The sequence below is a fragment of the Xiphias gladius genome, chromosome 5 (assembly GCF_016859285.1).
Source record: "Xiphias gladius isolate SHS-SW01 ecotype Sanya breed wild chromosome 5, ASM1685928v1, whole genome shotgun sequence".
NCBI classification, from domain to species: Eukaryota; Metazoa; Chordata; class Actinopteri; order Istiophoriformes; family Xiphiidae; genus Xiphias; species Xiphias gladius.
Window position 1 is genome coordinate 10,916,105 of NC_053404.1, and position 27,121 is coordinate 10,943,225.

General features: G+C 37.8%; 1 protein-coding gene across 1 annotated transcript in view; it reads left to right on the top strand.

The window, feature by feature from the left end:
* Positions 1-2,422: 2,422 nt before the first annotated feature.
* The window catches only part of LOC120790190 (polycystic kidney disease 1 like 1), a 34,325-nt gene continuing 9,626 nt past the window's right edge, over positions 2,423-27,121 (top strand). The window contains exons 1-35 of the mRNA XM_040127538.1: positions 2,423-2,507; positions 4,171-4,312; positions 5,066-5,200; positions 5,499-5,671; positions 6,611-6,772; positions 6,877-7,079; positions 8,946-9,192; positions 9,398-9,574; positions 10,873-11,038; positions 11,444-11,683; positions 12,043-12,175; positions 12,257-12,460; positions 12,973-13,154; positions 13,487-13,690; positions 14,122-14,285; positions 14,449-14,733; positions 15,013-15,234; positions 16,602-16,667; positions 16,744-16,923; positions 17,021-17,098; positions 17,296-17,438; positions 18,144-18,264; positions 18,447-18,573; positions 19,417-19,609; positions 19,787-19,843; positions 19,950-20,330; positions 20,425-20,682; positions 20,759-20,872; positions 21,423-21,574; positions 21,719-21,819; positions 22,985-23,183; positions 23,316-23,399; positions 23,673-23,880; positions 26,749-26,855; positions 27,015-27,114. Coding sequence (XP_039983472.1) covers positions 4,206-4,312; positions 5,066-5,200; positions 5,499-5,671; positions 6,611-6,772; positions 6,877-7,079; positions 8,946-9,192; positions 9,398-9,574; positions 10,873-11,038; positions 11,444-11,683; positions 12,043-12,175; positions 12,257-12,460; positions 12,973-13,154; positions 13,487-13,690; positions 14,122-14,285; positions 14,449-14,733; positions 15,013-15,234; positions 16,602-16,667; positions 16,744-16,923; positions 17,021-17,098; positions 17,296-17,438; positions 18,144-18,264; positions 18,447-18,573; positions 19,417-19,609; positions 19,787-19,843; positions 19,950-20,330; positions 20,425-20,682; positions 20,759-20,872; positions 21,423-21,574; positions 21,719-21,819; positions 22,985-23,183; positions 23,316-23,399; positions 23,673-23,880; positions 26,749-26,855; positions 27,015-27,114 — 5,673 coding nt within the window. The 5' untranslated portion in view covers positions 2,423-2,507; positions 4,171-4,205. The remainder of the gene's footprint in view (positions 2,508-4,170; positions 4,313-5,065; positions 5,201-5,498; positions 5,672-6,610; positions 6,773-6,876; positions 7,080-8,945; positions 9,193-9,397; positions 9,575-10,872; positions 11,039-11,443; positions 11,684-12,042; positions 12,176-12,256; positions 12,461-12,972; positions 13,155-13,486; positions 13,691-14,121; positions 14,286-14,448; positions 14,734-15,012; positions 15,235-16,601; positions 16,668-16,743; positions 16,924-17,020; positions 17,099-17,295; positions 17,439-18,143; positions 18,265-18,446; positions 18,574-19,416; positions 19,610-19,786; positions 19,844-19,949; positions 20,331-20,424; positions 20,683-20,758; positions 20,873-21,422; positions 21,575-21,718; positions 21,820-22,984; positions 23,184-23,315; positions 23,400-23,672; positions 23,881-26,748; positions 26,856-27,014; positions 27,115-27,121) is intronic.

Below are 27,121 nucleotides of genomic sequence, written 5' to 3' on the forward strand. Positions count from 1 at the left end.
AATGGCACAGGTCTGAGGAGCTTTGGATGACATCACTTAACTGCCAGTTCAGTTTCATTAATTAATTAACACAAAGTGGCAATTATCACATGATCATCTATTAATATTGAGACACAGGGCTTCATTTTTTAAATATTTAAATTCATGCTTTACATAAAACAGAGCCATTCAGCAGTAAATCCAGTAAATGTTTAGTATAAGGGTCTTCCAGTTAGATAGAAATATGAAAGCTATGTCTTACAGAATACACAAAAGTACCCAAAAAACTGCATAGCCACAATAAACATCTGCTTAGAATACAGAGTATACATGCTAAAAGAGTGAAAAATCTGTTTGTATGAGTAAAATAGACTAAAACAAGCTGGTAAAAAAAATGAATTGATGGAAACAAAGGTGAATTGAAAAAGCCTGCTTCACTTGTCATTTCCAATTCTTTTCTTCAAATAAAATTTTTTTGCATCTTTTTTTTAATGGTGATTGAGGATTAGGTTGTCTCTTTTTTATGTGGAAACTCGCCATGACTGCCTTATCCAATCTGCTGTTTTACTTGTGTTTTGGCAACATGATGTAGCATTTTTTTCTCTTGGCGTCACTTTTACCAAAAGCAGATTTTTTAGTACAATCATCTTCAGCTATTTTAAATGCCGATATATAAACAGAAAGGCTTGTAACCACACTTTCTCTTATATTTTAAAAGCTTTACTCAATGTCCCACAACCTTTTCGAATGAACGGGGCATATGAGACCTCTGTGGTCACACCTGAACCTTCTTTAGCAATCTGACATGATTTACAAATGATTGAATGAATGAAATTGTGTTATCATTGCTTTAGAGTGAGTGTGGCTGGCTCAGAAGGATTCATGTGTCCTACATTTATTTCTGGCTCTCAATAACACTTTCACGAAATTATACTAAAAGCTGATCACCAAACCACTGCCTCAATAAAGCCTCTTTATAAAACATTAATCGATTAAAAAGAAAAAGCTGCTGAATAAGCTGCTACATACCAGGTTATTTGTTTATACAGTTAAATGGAAGACCAGGTCTGGTGAGATCAGCCCTAATTATTTTGAAGATGAATTTACTAAATTATGTAATTAAGTTTGTAGAAAGTCCTGAAGGGCAAGTAAGGCAAAAGAACGGTTGTTAAGGAACAGCAAAACATAAACCATTAGATCTACTTTTGTGAGAAGCAATTAGGAAAAGTTTTCATTAAAATGTCTTAACAACTTTATACTCAGATGAAGAGAACTGACTGAAAAGGTGGGTCAACTGCAATCAGTAACCATCATACAATGTAATTTCATTTTTTATATCTCCTTTTTCAAATTAATATATATTCATATGACATATCATTATGTAGTGTAGTCTATTCTATAATTTCCTTAGATGAGGTTTAATGCCACCGGATAAACTCGTTAAAATGATACAAATAAAAAGGGGAGTAAACTAAATGTATCGGTTGTTTTATCTCTTTTACCTGTGTTCTAATTACAAAATCATTAAGGCGCTATATATTTTCAGTATCGCTCCACCTCAAGCGACTTCACAGTCTAGCGGAGTCAGCTGTGCGCGTCTCACGATCGGACCCTATGTCCTCGGTAGGGGCGCAGACTGCAGGCGCTTACATAACGCGTCGCCTATTTATTACGACTCTCCGTTACTCGGCGCCACAACGCTGATTAAGCGGCGTCTTTTTTTAAGATTTCGTTGAGTTGGTCTTTTGTTAACTGTATCCACGCGTGCACACAGTGAAAACACAGCACGCGCTTAACGAATTCAGCAGGTTATTCGAGCCAAGTAGGCCTGAGGTGGGTTTTACGCACAGTCACGACCACAACGCCTCACACTGATGTTTTGGGTTTGGTAAGAAAATGCTTGTCAAAGTGTGATCCGGGGACCTCCAGGGGTCTTCGAATAGGCTCCGGGGGGTCCCGCAGCAAATAAAACATTATGTTTTTTCAGTATAATTTAATTCACATGGAATGACCTCAATTTAATGTGTATATGGGGTTCAAATATAGGTTTAACTCCAACAACTGTTTTGTTGTCATATTTGCAGTTGAATCAATATTAAATCAACAAAAATCCCTTCATTTAGTTTTTGGAAATAAAAAAAGATTTGTTTGGGTTTGTGTGATTGCATATACGTGTAGCCGGTGTTTTTTCATGATGCGAAGATGTTTGTGAGTCCCAGAGTGGAGGGACGAAACGAAATCGACCAAATCTGCGCGTATTCCGTATAAAAATGGACAGAGAACACGTGTTTTATTCCCCCCACTGTGCCCCTCTCTGGTACGCTTAGCTTCAAGAGATGATGTGATCTGACAGCGCCCCCTGCTGGCCACAGGGAGGAGTGGAAAATTCTCTTAAAGGGGATGTCTGGGAAACCGGAAGACATTTTTAAGGTGGACCGGTGGAGTTAACTGCACGACGAGGACGCCTTTTTTCAGCAAAGGGCTCCGAGGGCAACCTGGACTAAGACAAAAGACTTTCACCAGTTCTGGTTGTGTTTTTGCATTTTTCAACCTGATAGCTCAGACTTGCTCAGCCAAAAATACGCGTCTTGAGAGGATATGTAGAATCGTTCTGCCAATCTTACATTTCTGAAACCAAGTTGAAAAATACCACTGCTTATGAGATCATTTCTCTCATTTCCAGTTTAAAACGACGTTTTTGAAGAATTCCCTTGAATTAAGCAAATAAGTGGCGACCCCGTCCTATGCACAGTGATAATTTACGACACTAATCCACACAGCTGAAACTCAGTGGCAAGATGTTTCATCCCGGTGTCATTTACTTGGCAGAAAAAATTTGTTAGGACTCAGAAGAAAATCAAATGGTCGATAAGATTCATATTTTTCATATTTTGTATTGCACATTGCTTTAAAGTGATATAGCCTTATGGCTCATTCAGGTCGGCTGGAAGATGATCCAAGGCTGGTCCCTAAATAAATATTCTGGTACCAGATTCCTAATGACGTAATAAAACGTAGGTTTGATTACTATTGCATACTTTCGAAGATTTCAGCTTTTATTTTTAATGTTGATGAAAGAATAGAAATCAGTCGCTGGCCCTCAAGTGGATTGAAAAAGGTTGTTGAACAGTAACGAAATCAAATCAATAATGGGATTTTCTTCATAGCTTGGCCTCTGTCTCATAAACGTAAGCTATAAATAAATAATTAATCGCCTTCTTGCGATAAAGTGTGTTAGCCTACCTGAAGCATGTGGGCGCGTGGCCAGGTCAATTTGAGTTTAGCTCAGTGTGAAACGGTTTAATGACCACACAATAATTCTGTAGACAGATCTTTTAACTAGAAGTGTACACATGGGTTTAGACAAAATAACAGAAACACCCCTGTTCTTCTATTCAGCGCAGTTTTTTTCTGTTTTGTTTAATATGGTCATGATTTCCTTTGCCTCATTACTCCAGATAATTTTGCAGTCTTTGTCACAAAAGAACCAGCAGTTCAGACCGCAACATCGGGCTTTGTTTCCCTGGAAACTGCTTTATTTTGCATGGAAAGCACGTAAAAGCCCTAACTCCGGTAACTTTGATAATTGGTATTCAACATTGTGTGACTGACTGGCGACCTTTGTGATTGTGATTTTCACGGAATGGCGAGCATAAGAGACATAACACGTTGCTTTAAAATTTGATATTATCTTTAAATGAGCAAAATCATGTTTAAAGGGTACATGCGCGTTTATTTAATAGTCAAACACCATGACGTCCCACACAGGAAAACTGCATTAGTAAAGACGACCAGTGATCCATTCTCCCTCAGCAGCATTAATCATAGAAGTTGGTAGAAGTGCTATTTTTACTGCTTAGCATCATATGAACAGGCCTTTAATTTTTCTGTTTGATCCCCGTTCAATGAAACCCGCTTCCTCCTTCCTCACACCCTTTTTGGTCCTTTTTGCATACAGTGACCCTGTCTGTATGTAGAGCTTGTGTGTCAATGCACCTGTTTTCTCCTCCCCTCTACTCAGTCTTAAACTTGTGCGTCCTCATCAAATGCAGTTTGTCTCTCCAGCTGTTCTCCTAAACGTTTTTCTTGTTGCGGCCTATGGCGGAAAACTTTACGGATCAGACATGTTTAGTCTTTTTGTTTATATGTTCATTTCACTGCATCCGTTTTTTAATACCCTGTCTGTGGCAGTTCATCCGTCAGGTCATGAGAAATTACCGTGGTTCATGGGGTGCGTCAACGCCAGCGACTTCTCTTTCCTCAGACTTTATACACCCAGGGGTGCCCATGACCTTGACCCAGTAACCTGCTCTGTGCGCTGTCTGGATGAGGGGTAAGTTGGGGGGAACGGTTTAAGAGCAGCTGAGGCAGTTGCTTTTAGATAAAGCCAGTTGGGATATCTCTTTGTGTTAAATTACATTGAAAAGCCGCCTCTTATGATTTTTTTGAAATTAATTCCTATTGGGTGACGCTAATAATATTGTTTTAGTGCAATCTCCTGTCAAAGCCTAACCAGGGACAGGGGTGTAAACTGTCTTCAGCTAGACAGTTGAAGACAGTTTACATCCCTGTCCCTGGCCTATGTATGTTACATTGCTTATCTATGTGTTCCCTGTTAAATAAGCAAACAAGTAAAATAACAAGTATGAAAACAGTGATCTTGTAAATTCCCCAAACACTTACAGTATGCTGTAGCTGTACAGCTGAGATATGTTCTCATTATGAAATATACCACAGAATTCAAAGTCAAACACCAGCGCAGTTTCTCCCATAATATACATGTCATGGAAGTCCATATTGTCCTGCATTTTTACCTTGCTATGAGGAAATTCAGAAAATTAACTGATTTAAAAGCCTATTTTTCAATCACCAAAAAGCTGCAAAACATGAAACTTGGCCTCTGGGTTCAGCTAGATTGGCTGGCTTTTGTACCACTGAAACATTATTTTGGAAATTTCAGTATCTGGGACTCCCACCATTTAGGTACAGTTTTGCATAGGCATGTTCAGATGAGCTGGATGCATGCGTAACACTCAGCAAGTATTTTAAATACTATTATATTAACCTTCACTATTTTTCATTAAAGGTACCACATAGCAGCGTTGACCTTGGAGAGTTGTTACTGTGGCAACCACCCGATACATGGTTTGGTCCTTAATGAGTGTTTCAATACATATTCCAATGGAGGGTCAGCTGTCAGGGGAGAAAGTGAAAGACAAAGGTAAGACAGACTACAGCGTTTTCCATTTACTTTCAGTGTCTAACCATGACTTCTCTAGGTCTGTTTCATGTCCTGATCCCTACGTGACCAAAGGCAAAAACCTATGTTATTATCTCCTTGATGCCACCAAATTCAGCCTGAGTAAAACACTGAAAATTTGTTTAGAGTTTTAAGGATAAGTTCATAATTTACACACACTGTGCATGTCAGTACCATAGTCCCTGAAGCTTTTTGCATTTGACCTGTGCTGGATACTTCTTTTAGAGTGAATTTTTTTTTCTTTTCTTTTCTCTTCCAGTGTGCTGTACTTGCCTGTTGGAGGCCGAGAGGGGATTGTGGCACTCTACAGAACTGAAGGACCATTTCTGCACAGTATTAGTCTGTGTACAAATTTAGACAGAGTGCAGGCTGGAAAGTCTTTTGTTGTGGAAGTTTCTGGAAACCTGGCTGGACATACCAACCAGGCCACAGGTCAGCTGCTACTGTATTTTACACAGGTTCTTGGAAATACAACTCTTCCGTTTGCACAAAGGTTGACTCCTGTGTTATAAATACTTTCTGATTTGACAAAGAGGTTTGTTTTTCATAAAGTTTTTTTTAAAAATGGTTTACATTGTATGTTACATCCTTAACATTCATTTTCTAACGGTCTGTAATTGTGTAAATACATTTTTTTTATCTGTTGCATATTCATTATGGATTTATATAAGGTACTTGTGTTTTTGCTTAAATTAATGTTGTATATAATTGATTATATTAATAATTATTATATTAATTATATCATATTATTTACTATTATAAATTATTATTATCGTTATAATTATTACAGAGAGAGGGTCTATCCATGCACAGGGCAGCTCCAACTGTAGATTGAATTTTAGCATTTGTGTAGTCAGTGTTCATTTATTCATTCATTTATTTATTTATTTTAACTTTTAAAGGTTAACTCATCTTACAAAAAAATTATGTACTGGCAAAAACAATTCATAGCCACTTCACAAAAAAAAATCATCATGGTACATATTTGGATATGAACTAGAAACTAGCTACATAAAGTTGTGTATCCAGTCATGTGTATCCGTTATAGTTTCATAAAAGCTGCAGATGTACAGTGTGATGTGGTTAAAACATTATCATAATGAATTTATTTATACTGTATTTTTCATAATAATGTCAATTATATAATTATAAAAATATAATGATAATTTTTGAGAAAATATTTATTTGTGTTTTGCTGAAAAGTATTTAATTCAGAATGTCCTTATTAATGAGTTTTTATGTAAAATAATCTACTTACACAGAAAACATTTCAGAGTATTTTATAAATGTGTACGTAATTTAAAAAATATATATAAATACATCAATATTTTGTATTTCCTCTTTCAAAAGACTTTTTTCTTTTATTTTCAGGGATTCTGAGTCTGGGAGTGCAGGACCTCTCTTATGTCACCGTGGAGTTCCTGGACACGACCCCTAAAGGTCAAAGTTCACATCATGTCAGCTTGTTGGATGATGGTTCTTTTGAAAGGTCATTTGACTGGATTTTGGAAACTCCAGGAAAATATGAAATCAGTAAGCAAACAAGCGAAAACTTTAGTTAATCATATAATTAATGAATTAATAAGAAACGTGTATTATTTTGTAGTAAAACTGTCTCTCTCTCATTTTCTGTTTAGATGTCAGTGTCTCCCACCTCCTCTCAAAACTCTCCTCCACCCTCCACCTCTCCGTCTCACAGCCCTCTCCAGGTGGATTGGTGATCTCTGTGCTCCATGGGCCCCTGGGCGTCCCTTCCTGCATACACCTCCAACAGACAGACTTGCACAGTATGGCTATGCAAGCAGTATACCTGGGTGACCCTGTCACACTGCAGGCATATGTGAGTGAAGGTCTGGCAACAGGGTTCTGTTGGCGGTTCATTCACGAAAAGAAAGAGGAAAACAAAGATAAGGAGGAAGAGAGAAAATGTGTAAAGACAGCTTGCTTCCCCAACTCTGATTGTTTGAAAAGCACTTTGGTATGTAGGACTGAGAAACTATCACTACATTATGGGAAATACATGTATTTTAGAATAAAGGTTTTAAGCAATGAAGGCTGAATCCCCTCTTTTTAAGGTTATTATTTCGTACAAATGGTTTGATACTTGATTTTTAACAGTTTCTATTGATCACAAATCGGTAAAACTTCAATATCGAAGATATATGAAGCAACTTTGCTATACTGGTATCCTTAAATGACAACAATATACTACAACAATATACTATACTACTTTTTTGTCCCACTTAAATTTTCTCAAAGTCCCTTACTATCTTCAAGTATGGATAAATATATAATGTGAATTATTGCAGATTTATTTAAAGATTCATGATGGATTATATACATGAATAATTTACAGAAGGGTTGACAGGAAAAAAAATCTGCTGCAAAATGCTTTTTTCTCTTCTTAAATAATTATCAAGAAGCCAAATATCTCATTACAGAACAGTACCTCAATAAATCAGTTAGATCTGAGAGGTTTTTGGTAAAACTGACAGCAACTGTGGTCTTGCAACAGAATCAGAACCCATAAATAACAGGTGAAATTGTACATGCAACAACAAACACTTCTTAATGTTACTTTTACTCAAGTTTTACTCAAGTTCAATTATGTCACTAACCTTTCAGAATTCATAGAAACCCAGGGTCAACACCTAGAATGGAAAAAAAAGTTTACAAGAGCAAAACCAATCTATAACATAAATATTAACTGAATTAAGTAGCGAACTCTGTAGCCTCTTCCTCCCTAAATGAGAAAGGGACATAACCAAACTCCGATGTACACATGTTGATGAAAAACATATTTTTGTTATATTAAAAATTGTCAGACGGTAACTTTCATACAACAAAAGTAATATTTTTTTCATGTTTTTAATCTGACAATTTGAAAAATTCTAAATGCCCACAGAACTGGACCTTTGAAAAAGAGGGAGTTCACACAGTGTCAGTGAATGCCTCCAATACCAATGGATGGACACAGCAGAGAACACATTTTGTGAGTACCCTGCTTTCATTCAGTGAAAATATTATCCTAGTGTTGCATTAATGATCAAAGTATAAGGCTGGTGATATTTTAAAATGTATCTTATAGTCAACAAATCCCATGAAAATACCAAAACCAACAACGTCTCTCAACACTTTCTGACCTCTCATTGGTTCTTACTAAAGACATAATTTTTTATGTACAGGTCACAAAAATATAGTTGCCTTTTCTAAAAAGGATAAATAATTTCCTGAAACGGTGGAGAACTGTAGTTTTTAGCAAACGTTACTCAATCAGGAGTAAATAGTTTTTTTTGGGGGGACTATTTTCAGCTGTAGATTAATACACATTTTGGGCATTAGCAAGTTATTAGCAATTTACAGCAGCAGGACAGTGAATGTGGGATGGAATCAAAATAAACTAAAGTACCCATATTCACTGGTCATCCTAATGTAGGAACATGTCCTCCAGTGCATAATGTAGCGTATCGTTGGGTTTTTAATTCTGTTTGGTCAACAGTGGAGCTCTACAGAGGAACAAGCTATATCAGGCTTTGGCTGAACACGCACTGGATCAATACATTGTTAGTTATGGTCTTTTCATGGGAGTTATTCACAATTACAAAAAATATCAAGTGTGAACAGGCTTATCCTTCAGTCTCACATTTGTGTGTGTTTTTGTGCATATCGTTTACTTTCAACATATTGTGGATGTGTGCTATTGCAGGTAGTTGTGCGTCTTGCTGTTTCTGACCTTAAAGTGAGTGTTTCGAGGAATCATCTAAGAGCTGGAGAGTGCATTTCTGTGGATGTGGAACTGTTCACCACGAAGCAATTACTTGTCCTCAACCTCACACTTAATCCTGAGTATGACCACATTTATGAGAACAGTGTCGACCTCAGCAGCAAAGGAAAGGATTATAATACCTGCAGCGCGGGCAACATTGACAATAACAGCCACAGCATCGACAGCAGTAACATGAAGAATAATATAAGTAATGATGACAGAAGTGTCTTCAGTAATGAAATTAATAACATCAGTGCCAACACTACTAACATTAATAAACCTGAGAGTCATACAAGCAAAATTACTGACTGGGAAAACAGCAATGATCACAGCTGTAATTACAGTAACCATAGCAACATCATCTATGTTCACAATTTCAATCAACACCACAGTAATGTCTATTGTCATGGTGGCAGCCACTCCTATCCCCACCACTTCATCCTTCTCCACCTCCTTCACACCTACAATCAGTCCAGCTGCCGTCTGCACCTCCACCTTCATTGCCGCCTCCCCACCACAGCAGGACAGTATCGCCTCACAGTATCTGTTTTCTCCACTCCTGATCCTTCGTCAGTGCTGCTCTCCACTGTTCTACCTCAAACCTTGATGGTGTATGAGCACATTTGTGCCCTGAGGCCTTCTGCGAGTTGGATGTCAGTAGTTCCAACACGTGCAAAATTTAACCTGGAGGTTGTAAGCCATGGTGGCCGCATGGGTTCAAGAATAATTTGGACTTTTAGTTTGGATAATGCTCTTGTGATAAACAGGACAACTGAGAAATGGAATATAAATGTGGCTCTTCCATTAGCAGGGCATTATAATGTCACAGTTAAAGCATTTAACCCAGTCAGCTGGACCTCATTTCAAACACACATCCTGGTTCAAGATCCAGTTGGAGAGTTGGTACTGAATTTTCCCAGTGTGATCAGAACAAATCAGAAACAACCAGTTTTATTTAGCGTCAAAGCAGGGTCAAATATGACTGTCTCTCTGCTGGTGAATGCAAAATTATTGTACAGAAACAGCAGCTATGCTACAGGAGAGGAAGCAATGGTGGTTTTGCTTTTCAACCACACCAGGACATTTGTGGTTGAGCTTCAAGCTGAGAATCAAGTGTCTTCTCAGAACAAAAATGTTAAACTGTGTGTTGAGGGGAACAGGAAGCTGTTGCCACAATTTAGAGTTAATCTGAACTGGCAGCCACCCACCAGTCAAAGTCCTGTTCACAGCCTGGGTGACAGTGGTAAGGAAGTGTTTTTAATTGACACCCACTGAGCAGTGCAAAATATTTGAACATTAATCAAGCAATTTTTTTAAAAAGGAATGTGGCTTTCATTTCCTGTAAACGTTAAGAAAAATATATTATAAACTCAGAAATGTATCTTTAATCAGTGTGTAAGTGTTTTGATCTGTGAGTATGACAAATTTCTAGAATAAATTCCCAATTTATTTTTCAGATGGAACAGGCACAATGCAATATAGCTGCAAATGTTTTGTCACATAGAGCTTTAGTTCAATTAAATCCTTATGCTTTTATCTGACTGTGACACTGCCAGGCTATTGGAGATTTATTTTGGGGAGTTTACTACCTAGCTTTGGTTCTTGCATTTTCATCACTGTCAAATTAAATGTAAACTTCAACATTATCAAGTAGATAAATGCTCAAAATGTGTCTTCTAATTTATTTGTAATGGTACATCATGCCGTTTTTTTTCTGTCATTTACCACTTTCTCGAGGAATTGTTTTTAAAAAGAGTTTATGTTTGTGCAATAGTATTTTTTAAAATTTCTTTATGATGGTGCTTTTACATATCTATGGCATATAGGTAACATGCAGACCATGTTATATCATGTTTTGTACCAGCAGTGCGGATCTATGCAGCAAAGCAAGCTTATTCCACAAATACAGATATAACCTTCCTGGCTGTGGCTGATGTACCAGACCCTGTGGAGTTCATCTGGCACTTTGGAGACTCCATATCAGCCGGCACCACCTCAAGGACCGTTACCAAAAGATACCACAAACCTGGCAGGTATGAGACACGGACACAATATATGAGATACAGCATTGGTGTTTTTTATATTTCAATAATGTGGGTATTTTATTGTATTCCTAATTTTAAAAAAATTATTAATGATGATTAATTTTTGTTTACCAACATTAATGTTATGTTTTTTTGCAGCAGCTCCTCAAGTTCAATGTCATCCTTTGTGAATATGATTATATGTATTTTTTAAGTGTCAGTGATGCATTTAAATGTTGTTGTAAATGTTTTCCTTTAACAGAAGTCATTCTCTTCTCCATGACTGTCAGAAATATGAAAACCAGGAGTGTCTCCTTTCCATATATATTCAATAAATGTTCAAGTTATCAGTTTAAAAGCTTATGTATATACATTAATCAAAATACTCACAATTCAAATCACTCTTCTATGTAGGTTTGATGTAGTTGTAGTTATGTCTGGTGGTCACACTTCCATCACCTCTGAGGTGTTCCCGCTGGTAGTCCAGAGAGCAGTGAAGCTCAACAAGCTGGTCCACCAGGCCTCAGTCCTGCAGAATCATACAGTGACAGTGAGTTGCCGGGTCAATGTCGGGACCAACCTCACCTTCCTCTGGAGCTTTGGAGACGGATCATCCAGGCTGGGACAGAGCACAGAACAACATGTCTTTCACAGGTGAGCCAGAGAGTTTCACTTGATTTTTATGGTTACTCTAGTAAATTCAAATTTAGTTAATGCTCTAGTTATTATCTAGTTTTATACTTATGTAAATCAGAAACATAGGGTTATGTTTGATATTTTTATGTGATAATACTGAATTCCTTCTCTTGCCAATCTTTATTTAATTAACCTAAATAATAGACTTCAAAATAAACATTGCATGCACTTTATTTCAAACAAAATACATCTTTTGTTTATGTTTTAGTCAGCTTATTTTTTATTGTTCTTTCAATTAAATCTCCATTGACCACTTTGCTTAACTATAATGTGTATTTGTGCTTGTATACATTAAGTGTATGTGTTTCTCTCTGCAGAACAGGAGAGTTCAGAGTCGAAGTGACTGTGTCTAACTTGGTCAGTTCTGCCTCTTTGAGCAGTCACATCTTTGTTGTGGACCGCCCTTGTCAGCCTCCACCGGTCAAAAACATGGGTCCTCTCAAACTACAGGTACATTACCAGCAAGACCGTTACCTTTAATTAACATGCAAGTAGAGTATAGCTAAAAAGAAAATTCTTCTCTCCCTCTAGGTGCGACGATATGAGGTTATCTTTCTGGGGGTGACCTATGAGACTGAAATTGACTGTGACATATCAGGAGGCCTTCAATACACCTGGACCCTGTTTGACTCTGCAGGCCAGACCTTCCATTTGCCTCTCATAGACACACAAAGACAGAGTCTCACACTACAGAGCCATCTCTTGCACTATGACACCTACACTGCTATAGCCAGGGTAAGTAGCTGAAAACTGTCATGCATGGAGGAGGAAGAGGAATACATCACTCTTCATAGCCTGGATCTTTAAACTGGGTACTGGGACTCTCTAAATAGTTTGTTATAGTAAAAAGAAGTGATATTTTTTAAATAACCCTAGGTCAAAGGGTCCTTCCAGTTTTGTTTTATCAGAACAAGTTTGTATGATTTCTGTAATTGTTATTATGAAGATATTGATTTTTTTGATTGTCTATGTGTAGCTGATGGCCTAATAATTCATGTCAGAAGCAATTAAAAGCAATTCAAATGTAAATCTGCCTGTTCAGAAAAAAAATCCTTAATAGTTGTAGTCTTGTAGAATTGGGAGGAAATTGCCCAAACTCTAAATGTAAATTGTGTGTGGAAATAATATTTGGATGTGAATTGATTATTCTTACTTTTACTTGTCTTGACATGAATTAGCGTTCCACTCCAAAATATTATAGAACTGAGTGACTGTGGTTTGACTCCATAGCTGTCATTCTTCTGCAGGTCCAGGTCATCGGCAGTGTGGTGTACAGTAACTACAGTGTGAGAGTTCAGGTGATGCCGAGCCCTCCTGTGGCTTTTATCCAGGGTGGCACCAACGTCTTCATTAACAACAGGAACACCACCATACTAACCCTGGATGGGCAGAGATCTTACGACCCTGACTTCCCCATGAACCCACTCAGGTAGAAACTGTGACCTACACTTAAGTCTGGGTAACAGATTCAAAGATGGAAATTTTAAAAAATGTGTTAAGACTCTAATTTAGAGGCCTGGTTCTTAGATAAACTGTACATTATAAATAGTTACATTATTTATTCAGCGTAATAAATGAATGGGAATTTAAAAACTTTAAATATTAGATTTCTGGGAAGGCCTGTGCCACCCTTGGCCACCCTTCTGGCCCAGCCCCTGCATCCAGCTCTAGTGAATCAGGTGTTTGTGTTTGTTCACTTCTGAAAGGATTTTATTCAAATTTGTTTGGAATTCAACATCTGTTCTAATCTTCTCTTTATAGTTACAGCTGGACATGTAAACCACTCAGCTCCATCACCACCTCCTGTTTCAACCAACAAATTCCGACCTCCTCCCCTGCGCTCACATTTCCTGTTAGTTTCTTCAAGGACAACTTTGACCAGTTCCAGTTCACACTCACCATACACAATGGAGAGCGTTCAGCTTTATCAGAGACCTTTCTCACATTAATACCAAATCTGCGTGGGTGAGTGTTATAAAAACTCACTATATTTGAAGTGTGTTTATAGATGTATATTACCCAAAAGCAGATCAAACTGGAAAACCTGTGCCATTCATAATTAATTACAGTTGTGCATTTCTGTCCTGAATGGATGCTCTAGTTTGCCATAATTCAAAAGTCAAAGAGATTTGGTTGGTAATTATATGGTTGTCTATAATAAATAAATAAATTACAGCTTTTTTGCACAAATGATTGCGAAAGGAAAAACAAAACTAGGAAATTTTGTTTTTATTTATTTCTATTACTGTTATTACTTTGGAGTGAAGTCTGTCAAGAATTGACCAGTTGAGGATTAAATTGCTTTGAACTGTACCGAACTGATTGAAATCAACATTAAATAATGCACTTTGTTGCACCATGGGATTTTAACATTCACGTAAATGTTTCCAATCCAGGAAGGTGTCAGTTTATTGCCGTCTTTGCCAAGGAGACCAGGTGAATTGGGATCAGTCGTTCTCTGTCACAACCTTGTGTGAAAACTGTGATGTTTCCCCAAAACACATCCAGTACACCTGGAGTCTGTACCTGGTCAATGCATCCTCCAGGCCTGTCAGAGAAGGTAAAATAAGGACAACTTTATCCACTTGAGGACTGAGTTCAGCATAGTTCAGTTTTAATGGGCTGACTGTGATTACACAAGTAATAGTAAATTACAAGTAAACTGGCACCATTGTAATGTACAAAATTACCTCGTAATTCTACTTTACTCTGTTCTATTCCAGCCCCATTTTGTTACACAGTGGATCTCGGTACTCCTTCCACAATCATCAAGGGTCCTGCCAGTTCCCCTCAGATTCCTGGGACTTCCACCATGTATCCATCTGACACAGATACTTCACACTACACCCGTACTGTCCCTGCCTCAGCCCCTGTTCTCCTGACTGAGACTGTCTCTATAACTAGAGCCAGAAAGCTAAATCTGGGCCTGACTGACATTGGGACTTCTCCTCTTTTCTTCTCAGAGCCTGAGCCTTCCAGTGTCTCAGCTCCAGTCAGCACAAGAACAGGTTAGAGTGGTCAGCTGTGTATACTGCCATGGTGCTGCTAGCTGTTGTTTAAAATATAAATTATTTCATCCTGCTGGTTAGTTGAAATCAAATATTGTCCAGACAGTGTGTATATGTATAGTTTAAAATGTTGACATTGTAAAAAAAAAAAATCCAGAAAGCATTTGAGTCCTGGACATCCAGAAGGAAATTAACAAGAAGTAATGCTGTTCGAGATCATAGGTACAGTAAAACTGATAGTTAAATAATTATTTAACAGCTTATCCTCTTTATGTCCAGGAGAGGAGCCCTTTTATCATTCCCTGGGAAAGTCTGACTCTCCAGAGCATCACCCCTCCACTGAATACCCGCCACTCACCCTTGACAACAGTGGAGTCCCATATTCAGAACACTCTGGCCAAAGCGACGTCATCAGCGAATTCCCAGTTCATTCTGACTCCTCTGCTGAGTGGGATTTGTCTTTTCCTTTCCTGAAGAGTGGGGACGTGGGAGGTCGACTAGGTGAGAATAACACTGAGCTGAAATGTGTTTTTTCAAACAGTCAAAGCTGCAGAAATAACTTTAGTCTTTCAGTGATAAAAGTAAAGGTTGTGCGCACCATTTCAGGTGTTTTCAGTTACTCTGACTGATTAGATTTGGGTTCAGGTTGAAGCCAGGTGAAGCTTAACAAACTACACATACCAATAAGAATGACAGAACATGCAGCAAAGATAACACTATGTGAGGGAGCTGTCATTCAAGCACAGTCTATACATGCCCACACAGTCCTTGGAGGACGTCTAATCAGGCATAATAGAAAATACCTGTTTTGCTGTGCTATGGGTGTGTAGGGTCTTTAAACTGTTTATGAAATTATGTTTTCGCCACTTGGGGGCAGCAGAAACTACCTGTAAACACAACACTGACATAAAATAGATGTAGTGAACTTGTTAGCAAGCAGTTACACATCCATCTGATATGGACCAATTAACTTTACAGTCGTGTTTGTGGGCACATGATGAATGTAAGTCGTATAGGCCTAGGTATTCACTCTTTTAGCTTTGGTCTTGGTCTCTGCCAACTCTTGATGGAAATATCGAGCTCTTTAGCTGCCAAATGATCCTTTGTGTTAACCAGCGGGTTGCTAATTTTGCCGTTTTGTGCTGTAGCATAAAGTAGGTTTGTCTGAGTTTTCTAGCTTAAAACAGCTGCCAGCTCTGTCTAGAAACAATGCTAATAAGAAGTGAGACTGAAACAGAACAGTAAAATTGTGGACTGTAAAACACAAATCAGCTAAACAATGCTATCACTACAAAGCACTTTCTCATTACACATAGTAATTGTATCCCTTGTTTGTACAAAATTATTGATTACAGCAGTTTTACTGAAAGAACTGTATGAAATTTGAAAAGCCAAAGTGGCAAGAGTGTGAAAAACTATGTTTTCCAACCTGTAACCAACCCAGAACAAATTGCTAACTTACCATGTAAAAATAGGAAACCTAACAACTAACTTTGCTAGCTGTGTCTCCTAAATCCTTTTTGAAAACCTACTTTTTTTGTTTGGATCTTTTTAAAGCTTTTTATTAGGTGGGCTTTTTGTTTTTGTATGCTTAACATTTTTATTTTCATTTTACTTATTGTTATTGTGGAATTTTATTGGTGTTGGTGTCTGATGTGTTACTAATGCTTTTACTTGGTTGTTGTCATTGTTTTGATTTTACTTGTATAGCACATTATCTTGTTAAGAAAGGTGCTGTATAAATAAAGATTATTATCTTAATTTCTTCATCTCATTCTAACACAGTTAGTAACTTCTTATAAATACATATGCATGGTCTGCGCAAATATACAGTGTGTAACTCAAAGCTGAATCTGTTACCGATTCAGATTATGATGTTCCCTTCCCAAGTGCAGAAGAGGGAGACCCAGGGATTTCAGCAGGAAGACCCACAGGTACAGCACAAATCTGTGTTTTGTACTGTAATTATTACTAGTGTGAGAGGTTGTCTATTTACTCGTGATTTCCCAGGTATGGATGGTGAGACCTTCAGTCCAGGAGATGACACAGTGTTTGATCCAGCAGTACATGAAGATGAAGGGAGTAATTTGGTGGTTTCCAGACCCTCTGTGGTGATCCAGGAGCCAACTTTGCTCAATTTGCCCCGAGAACCAGTACACAGAGGCCTTTTTGAGTCCTACACTTACACGGGTGCATTATTGAGGAAACTCGCCGTCACACATTTATTCTCTCTATAACTCTATATCGCAGTCTTAAGTCATCTTTCTCCCTCTTTCCATCTTTGTAGGAATTTCCTCCTCTCTGCTCAGTTTCAGACCCTTCAGTCTGAGGCCGGGGACCAGATACATGTTGGAGGTTACTGCCAGTAAGTTTCTCAACAATCAGCACCGAACCATGACAGAATGAATAGATGGAATGACAAAATAAACATGAAATTAAATTGAAATACAGATTCTATATATGACGAAATCAGTCCTATGTTGGCCCATCATTTATTTTTCTAATGAAAATTGAAGGGATGGAGATCTGGATCCTAATCAGATTGTTACCTGTTGTACTCAGAATCTCATAATAGTTTTCTCGGCCGGACTCAGCTATTCTTAAAAACCAGGCCTGCTCCAAAGGGCATGATGTGCCAGGTGCAGCCGGTCAAAGGAATGGAGTTACACACACATTTCAGCATCTTCTGCACCTCAGGAAAAGAGGTATCTCCTTTCTCAGACACACCCACACACATATGCACAAAGACGTACAGTAAATGAGCAAGTACTCAAATTCTTCTCAATTAAAAGAAGAGGCAAATTTGACTCTCCTTTAACAGGAGGGAGTTGAGGGTATTTCTTTAAGTGTTTTTCTGTCTTTGAGAAGACTCTCAATTGCTAGATTATTTAAAGAAGCTTGAAAGGTTCCAATTCAGAAAAATAAAATCTCACTAGGTGGTTTTGATATTGAGACAAGGGAGTCATATTTTCACTCATGGTACTGTTTGCTTAAATATGATATAAGTACATGCTAAGATGTAGTAATATATTTGATATAATTGAAAACAAATGAAACAATCTTTTTTCCTCTTGACATTTGAATTCAATCATTTTTGGCTACCTCCCAGTTTTTGAATCAATATCCCTTTTCTGGGCTTTCTTTTCTTTACCACATCATACCTGCTAATCAACCATCCCATTCACTGTTAAAATTCAGGTTTCTATAATCTTAAATCGTCACACAAACACACAGGGACTCTGTGTTTAATAAGGAAGCAAGTTTCTCTAATTCCCTCATATACATATCAATAGACCACAGAACAACAAGCACTATAACAAACTATGTGTTCCCTGCAAGTTTTTGTGTGTGTGTGTGTGTGTGTGTGTGTGTGTGTGTGTGTGTGTGTGTGTGTGTGTGTGTGTGTGAAGGATTTACTGTATGAGCACAGCTTCAGTGCAGGAGGCAGACCCCCCAGGGTGCTGTACCAGGGGAGAGATTTCCAGTACTACTTCAGCCTTCCTTCAGGTGAACCTAATGACGACTATAAAGGTAAACACACACACACACACACACACACACACACACACACACACACACACACACACGCAGGGGCACATACTCACTAATTTATGACTATTAAAGTACACAAAGATAAATTATTGTGACATTTTATCGCAGAGATTTCCTATTGATTAATTAAGTGAAATTATTTATTTTGGTTGTTTCCATAGTAACTGTTTATACTGAAATCAGAAGCAGTACATACGGGACAGCCACTAAACCCTGTCCTGTCACCATCCAAGTCCAACCAAGCTTCTTCAGAGACACTTCTTCCCTCCATGATCCTGATCTGGAGCTGTAAGAATCACCAATCACCATGTTATCACATCACATGAAGATTATGGTCATATTCATGTTTCACGGTTTTATTAAAGGTGCACTCCAGTGTGCTTTACTACAGTTCAAGGAGTATTTGCAAACCATACTGGACAACTGCGATTACATATTGTGCCTGAAAGCTGGAGTTTATTAAAGCTACCCGGAGTAAACATTTTAGACACTTTAGATTTTGAGAAGAGAGCTTTAGATTTTCTAGTTTGTGATCAAAGAAATACACATCATACTGACTCTGAAATTATTTTAAATGTCAGTAATTTATTGTATTTGCATAACCCAGTATCACTTAAACATTCTTTATATAGGGTTTATAAGTTGATGGCTGATAAATATTTTTTAATGCAGAATAAGCCCTTAATTTGGACAGCATCTGGGTTGCCATCATACCTGAAGTTGTACATGTTAATAAAATATTAATAAATGGAATGGTCTAGATGCTCTATAGCTTTTCTTCTGTAGGTTTTAGTTGGTCAAGCTGTCTATCAGAGTGATTCTTCTGATTTAAAGAGCTAAATGAAAAGACAAAGGATGTTATACTGGAGGATATACAGGGATTTTATACATTCTGGCACCCCAACAATTGAAAAGGTTGATTGCTGATCTATAAAGCATTGTTAAATTATTTAAAAAAACATTAATTAAGCAGTTAGGTGCAACATAAAAAAAAATTTATAACAGTGTCCTTAACCCTTGCTCATTTAGGCTTCTGAGCAATTCAAACAAGACTGCAGATCCACTACACTGAAAAGTTTCATACTATGTATACAGTATATTGTTGTGGAATTAGTAACTCTTTTTCTCCAGTTTAGGGTCAGGTCTGAGGAACCTGTCTGCTCTGGTGCAGCTAAGGAACAGTAGGGAGATTCGTAACTACATCAGTCTCCTCTCCAGCATTCTGAACAGACTCAGCCTGGACACCAAGGCAAACACACATGCACAGAGACACCTACGCAGTGTGCTAATTTGCACAGCGTGTGAGCTCGAGAGCAGTGAACAGGTACAAACACATAGACTTACACTGCGCTCCAAGATGAACAAAATCACATTTTTCAACACATTTCAACAAGTCTTCTCTTCTCTGACCCCCTATTTGTGTTTCTCAATCGCACAGTCAGATTTCAACAATCTTCTCCACCTTTTACAACATTTTAATAACATGTAATTTAATCCATAGGCATCAATGGTCGACAGTATCTGCACTCTCAAAGACCTTTTACAAGTTACAAATCAGGTTGGTGGAAGGTTATCCCCTTTCATGGACTTACATGGAGAAAAAGGCACTAATAGAAAGAAAGATGATGCATTTTTTTTTAACATACTTGCTTTATCCTTTTTAGGTAACATTAGCAAGTGCCAGGCGAGTGACAGCTCATGTTCAGGCCATCTCAGACTTGTTTGTGGAGTCCATTACTCCAGTCCGGTATCATTTGGACCACAACACTCTCAACACCCTTGTTTCCCTGCTCTCGTACATCCTACAGGCTGCTGTCACAAATCATGAATTCACACCTGAAATGCACAACATGCATAATATTACACAGGTATTGGAATCAGACTCACCCACTGGTGAAAGCATAAGACATACCATTGCCTCTCCTGATGGCTGCATAACAGCGTCATCCACTGGTGACCAAATCAAACAGGGAGGATCAATTTCAAAAAAGCAGATGGCACAGCTTGTTGTTGATATTCTGCAGATTGCGTCAGACCTGATGCTGGTGAGAGACAACATGTTTTTGTGCATATAAACATGTCTCCCAACTTTTTTGGAACTCCATTTATCACTCCACTGATATCCATTCTCTTTTTCAGAGGTACATTTTGTTCCACAAGGTCCAGGAGCACAGAGTCAGCACAGGTCTCATCACCTTATATGCCACATACCAAAACCAAACCTCCACAGTCATCAGGAGTGGCTCAACCACCTACTACTTGCCTGCTTCTCTGATCCAGCTTCTATTTGTTCATCACAGTGGAGAGACTGAGAGCAGGCAGCATCAACCATGTGTGCTCATCATGCTGACTGAGCTCGCCCACAGCCCTTACACCTGCACCCACTATCCTACACAGGTGAGAACAGCTGATATGTGGACATTCAGTGATTTAAAGGCAAGGCATCACTCTTATTTCCTCTGCGCATTTCCAGCTCAGTGGACCAGTTGTTGACCTGAGTCTGTACAAGTGCAGCGAGAAGAGAAAGATCCCTGGTCATTCCCTTGTTCTGCCAATAAACATTGAACTGCAACATCCACCAAGAAACGTATGTTGCTATTTCTTCTTTCTGTTGTTTGCAGAAAATTAAAGGTGCCCTGTGGAGTTTTCTTGAAACCAAAGAATGTTATTTTTACATTTAGTGTTACTTATCAAAAGTATTTTGTGTATCCTTGAGGGCTAACTAATGTGGTGAATGCATTTCCTTCATTGGAAAACATTTGCAAAGCTGATTTTTATTAAATGTTTGAGACTGCATGGTGTATATCCATGTACACGCACTTGCAGTCTTCTTCCCTGCCTTTGGCATGTGCATGTGTGTCCTTGTGTACATGCACTCATAAAAAAAAAAACTGCTCCATAGGGATATGAGAGGTCAAAAATTTCACAGGGTGCCTTTAACTGCACTTATGCTACATCTTTAGAGCACATTGATTAATTAAAGTTGTTGACCAATAGCATCAGAAAATGCTAGTATTCAGAGAAACGGGGATACTATGGGGAGCTGATCTTTCAACTGTTGTGTGTGTATGATGTGATTGTTGAACTCTAATGGCAATCTTCTTCAATGACTAACTCCAACAACATCTTTGCTTTAGAAAAGCTCTGTGCGAGAGTACGTCCTCCTCCGCCTCCAGGTCAACTACCACAGCTTCAACATTACCCGGGACCACTTGCAACAAGCCATCCAGTTGAGCGTGGTGTTCATGCCACCACCCAACAAGGTGTTTCCCATCATGCTGCTCTTCAGGTAGAGTTGTAGTAACCTGGGTTGTTGTTTTACAGCTATTATCATCCGATAGTTAGAATTTTAATAATTAATAATTTTAAAGAGTATTTGAGTGAAAGGCAAGAATGTGACACAAAAGCAAACCAAAGGTGTCTGTTGTGGCAGGATGTTTGAGAGGCCGACTCCCAGCATGCACCATCTGCACAGGATTCACCACTGGGAGAGCAACAGCATACACATAACTCTACCCCCATCCTACTTCAATGGTAAAAACCCTCTTGGTTCCATCTATTGGTTTTTAGCTCTTTAATTCCTTCTCTCTCTTGGTGTTTCCGTATGTTAAATTGCTGTTCATTCTATAAAGTATATATCAAATTAATCATCCATTAAAACACAACCCCGACTTTTCTTAACAGTTTTTATACAGAATGTGTAACTGAAGTAGGTGAACAAGGCTTTAGCAAAGTGTAAAATGTCCAAAATGTCAGTTATATACTCATTAGAAATTCAGTCAATGCACCTCATCTCAAGAGTCCAAATCTGACAACATAGAAAATGTGTTGTGATCATATTAATCAGAATACTATTCAATAAGTAATACTGATAATAAATGATGCAGATTATAGATTTGTTATTGTTTTAGTTTTATTTCTCTTCCCTCCTGCTCTTTCCATCCGTTAGACTAATGGTCATTCTACAGTGAATCTATCAAATTCATCATCCACAAAAATGCTTTTTGTTTTCTGAATAAAATTTGTATTTTAATTAAACAATGCTTTAGCAATGTGTTAATCAGAGGTGGAAAACTAAGCAGTATCATGTGTGCCCAAAATCGACATGTCAGTCGCAAATTTGAATGATACTTTATTTATTATTTACTTTATTTGAATGATACTTTTTTATGATTACAGGACTTATTTGATCATTAATTTATTTAATTTTTAGTTTATAGTGTTTAAGTATACAGCATGGATGAGTGGCACTTACCACAGTATTTTAGTATTTATGCTCTAAGCTATTTTTCAATTCCTTTCCCTAGATGGGCCTTTTTACAAATACACAAAACTCAACAATAACATACAGTCGTAAGAGAACAAAAAACAAAAAATGACACAATAAAAGTACTATAATACTCTACAATCAGTTAATAATCACAACTAGCATTGACTAATCAATGTTAATAATCAAAATTTAAAATAATAATATAACAACCTTTTTTTGTTTTAGTAAAGGACAAGTATGAGATTAAAAATAAATTGTTATCATATCAAGAGTTGGTAAGTATTATTAACCATATGACACTTTTTAAGTTACCAAGAAAATGCTTATTCAGTGCTGTTAGCGCCAGATTATTTAGTTGCTTTGACATTTCACATGTACTTTTGGTAACTGTGAAGAGAAACTGACATGCCAAAATCCTCAAATTTCTAGCTGCAGGGATTGGTTACCTGGCACTGCTAAGTGCTGATTTTGGGAAAGCACCCAAACACAAGCAACTGAGCGAACATATCAGCTACAGTCTCACAATGGTCAGCAGCCTGTGTTTGTCCTGGGACGGCCACCAGGGCACTTGGACACATCATGGCTGCAAGACACAGCAAGCAGACACAGTCACTACTGTAAATTGCAGGTAAGGCATGGATTAAGTGACATGAGTGGACATAAAAACTTGAGATAAACAAACACCCACAATGATATGCAAGAAAGAACTGGACATTGTGATGAATGACATAAATTAATCACTTCTTGCTGTTTGTCTCAGTTGTCACCATTTGAGGCCGCTGACCGTGGTGCAAACCCAGATCGAGAGCAGCCATGACACAGCCAATTTGGACCCGTTCCTAAGGTGATCTCATCCTCTTGAGGCTTAAATGACGTATTTAACAAGATTCTTAGTAACATCAAAGCAAACAGAAAGAAAAATTCTTTCACTTTTTTTTTTGCAGACTTTTAAACTTTCCATTTTCTGCTTCTCTGACTGAGAAGCTGATCTTTGCCTCACCGAATTCCCTGTCATTCTGCCAATTTTTGTCTGCCGTTTTGAGGCTCTTTTTAATGAAAATAAAAAAATAAGTATAGCATCCTCCTGTGCGTCCTCTCTGCCACTCTATCACTTCAGTGTGTGTCGTGATCTGACTGTGCTGGTTGTACTGGTGCTGTGTGTGTTCCTGTACATCCTGGGGCTGGTGGTGTGTAAGAGAGCTGATGAAATCTCCGAGAAGAATCGCAGAGTCCACTATCTTTCTGACAACTCTCCATTTGACCCATATCTTTATGCTGTAACCATCCACACTGGTCTCTGCTCTGCAGCCAATATGAGTGCAAAGGTAAGGCTGTCATTTGTTCCTTTAAACCAGTCATTTATCTTCACTAGCACCTATACTCATATAGGTGTCATTTGACTGCACATAAATGCTGTGAAAAATCAATAAATGTAATTAAATTAGAAACATGGGTCTCAAGGTACATCATTCTCTCAAGGCTTTCCATATTCATGTCTTTACTTGTCAAAGCTTTTTACCCTGCTGTAAAAGAGAAAGTGGGAAAAAAAAGTGTGTAGCAAAATAATATGGTTTAGGAGTATCTGTTGGAAGGTAATGTCTTTTTTTCTGTAATTTTCCAAGTCTTTTTCTCCATCTGTCCATCTGCTTATGCTGTTCATGGGAGAGCTATCTAAACACGTATTGTTCAAGAAAAACTTGGACAGGTTGCTAATCTATCACTAGATAGCACACATAGACAGACAAACAAATTCACATGTAGGTGCAGGAAATATGCATTTAGTTATTCTTTTTATCAAATATGACAAATATGAGTTTTTCACCACCAAAATTTCCCTGTCATATTAATTAACACTTAACTTTTTTAAAAAGTTGATATCGTTGGTGAGGACTTTCTCATCCTAAAGTCTGTGTCTTGTTCACCTAACCAGCGAAAAGCATACATATTTTATTTAATTACATATTGTTTTCCAGATGATCTCACAGAGGAAAAAGCAGAAATTCACTAAAATGATTATTGCTACTATTAAATAAACTGTACCCTGAGATGAGAGTCATGTAGACCCCCCTTTCCCAGTTGAAGTAGCAATGCATTAGACACATTGATAAAGTACTCATCTTTTTGGTCAAAATTCTGAATAATCCTCTTGTCATCGTGATACAAACTAACACCCATCCAAGACAAATTGACGCATTCCCACATGGTGAATTTGAAGTAGTAGGCTCCTCTGCAGGGTGCTATGAAAATACCTGCATCAGGGGAGAAAATCAGTGAGTGGTCAGAACTGTCTTTTTTGTCACAGTTAAGTGACCTCTCTCCCCTCCCTCTTAATAAGTTATTGTTTCTCCATACGTTGATGAAGGCAAATGGATAGTTTTTTTTAAAGAAATCTAGGGGAGCTCTTGGTTTGGTTCTGTTGCTCTCCGAGCATAATGTACATTGAACAAGTGTCATTATAGTGTAACAATGGGATGTTTGATTAGTTTGCCTGAGAAAAGTTGTACCAAGAAAAGTTTAACTTAACTTTGTTCATAGATATTGGTGTTGCTCTACATCCTGCTGCATCGAAAATGAACCTCAATTTATCACTGCAATTCTCGCTTCTACCATAAATTCTTTGACTTTTAATAATAGTTTATTTAGCTTACCTCTCTTGGGCCTCTCCACCACATTTTCACTGCAGCTTATTCTGGCTTCCAACACTGTGAACACATGATTTCAACCCCAATAAAATTTATTCTCACTTTTAACATAATAGACCCAATGATTTTTGCAGCTTACCAGTGTTCTTGCTCTTTAGCTCCTTCACCACATTTTCATTGGTGTTCAATCTGACCTCCAAAACTGTGAAAACCCTTTAATATCTCCCACCTTAAGGTTAATTTTGAACCACAGTTTGAGCTCAGCAACTGTATATACTGTATGTTCTCATTCATTGTTTATATAATTTTTTACTTTTTTAAGTATGTTTATACCTTAACTGTGTTCTCTCTCCTGAGCTCACTCACCTCACAGTTTTCAAAACTGTGCACTCATTTAAAGTTACTATTTAAATTAGGTTTAAAGTCAAGAGCAAAATGTCATCAGCATCTAGAACTTATATCTGATAAATATTTCTGGTCACTACTTCATTTACTGTGAAGATTAATACTGAGAATATGCCAATATGTAATTTAGCAGAAAGTAAATGAGCCAGACCAAGAATATTACAGGCATGGCTGATGCTTTCTGGTGAAACTACAAAACCCAGAATTGTTGCATTTAGTCTAGGCACCATAAGGTTAACAAAAAAATATTGATTTTATCCCAAAAACTTATATTCGGGTGTCTGCTCTAAGACTTAAAGATCCTATGAAACATTTACTCTGAAGCCTAACCAGACAAAGAATACCATCACATGGAGCAATTTTACATCTGTATGTAAATATTTGTCAATATTCACAGTATCTGCATTCTTGCTTTAATTGACTGTCTGTTCTGTATGGCCATCAGTTGTACTTAATTAAAGCAATAAAATACTCCTAAATTATTTTTGTAATATAAAAGCACCAGCTGGGTAGGAGCAACACTGACATTAAGCAGTGTGTTTTATGACATTTATATCACCTATATTCTCTTGCTCCAGCTTTTCTACCTTGCTCTTGCTGTTCCTCAGCTCTACATTTTGTTCAATGGCCATGTCTCTCATCTCCTTCAGCTCAGCCCAGATGTCAGTTGTGATGTTTTCCTGGCTGCTTTTCTGATCATGGGTTGTTTCGACACCCTGTCATTCAAATTGAGCCTCTTTGTTCCTGTTTTCCCCCTCTGTCTGAGTGATATCGTTCCCTGTTACACCTTCACCCTCACAGAGCAGTAATGCCAGAAAAGCTGCAGAACCCCTCTTATCAACTGTTTAGATAGCAAAATGCAGTCTGACACAACTCGCTCAGTTTTTATATACATGTACAACAGGTTACTGAACAGAATTATGAGAATTAAACAGATTGACTAAGAAATCTAAATATAACGCCAAAGGTCATCTCAAAATATGAACGGTAGTGGCTGAGCTATTGATAGGTGGAATTTCAGGGTTCAATCTTTTTGAATGTGTGCGTGGGGGTTGGTCTCCCAGATTTAGATTAAACAAAGCTATTAGCCTGTTATGTATGTAGTACTAATGTGTGTCATGGAATCTGTGTCTGCATATTCATCAGGTTTACATAGTACTGTATGGTGAAAATGGTTTCTCACATACAAGAGAACTACAATTTCCAGGGGGTACTCTGTTCAGGAGGAACTCTCAAGACACATTTTTAGTCAGGTAAAATCTTCCAAAATTTCAAAATCAATATACAACATACTACACATTTTACCGTTTAATGCTACATTATACTTATATAAGCTTTCGAAATATGATAAACTTTGATTTGCTCGTTCCTTATCACCTACTTCAGTGTAATCTTTGTCTCTGACATCACAGTGCAGCAGACAGCTTGGGCCCTGTGTGGGGGGTTCACATCTGGCATGACAGCTCTGGCTCATCCCCGAACTGGTACCTGAAACAAGTGGAGGTATCTGAGGTAAGGA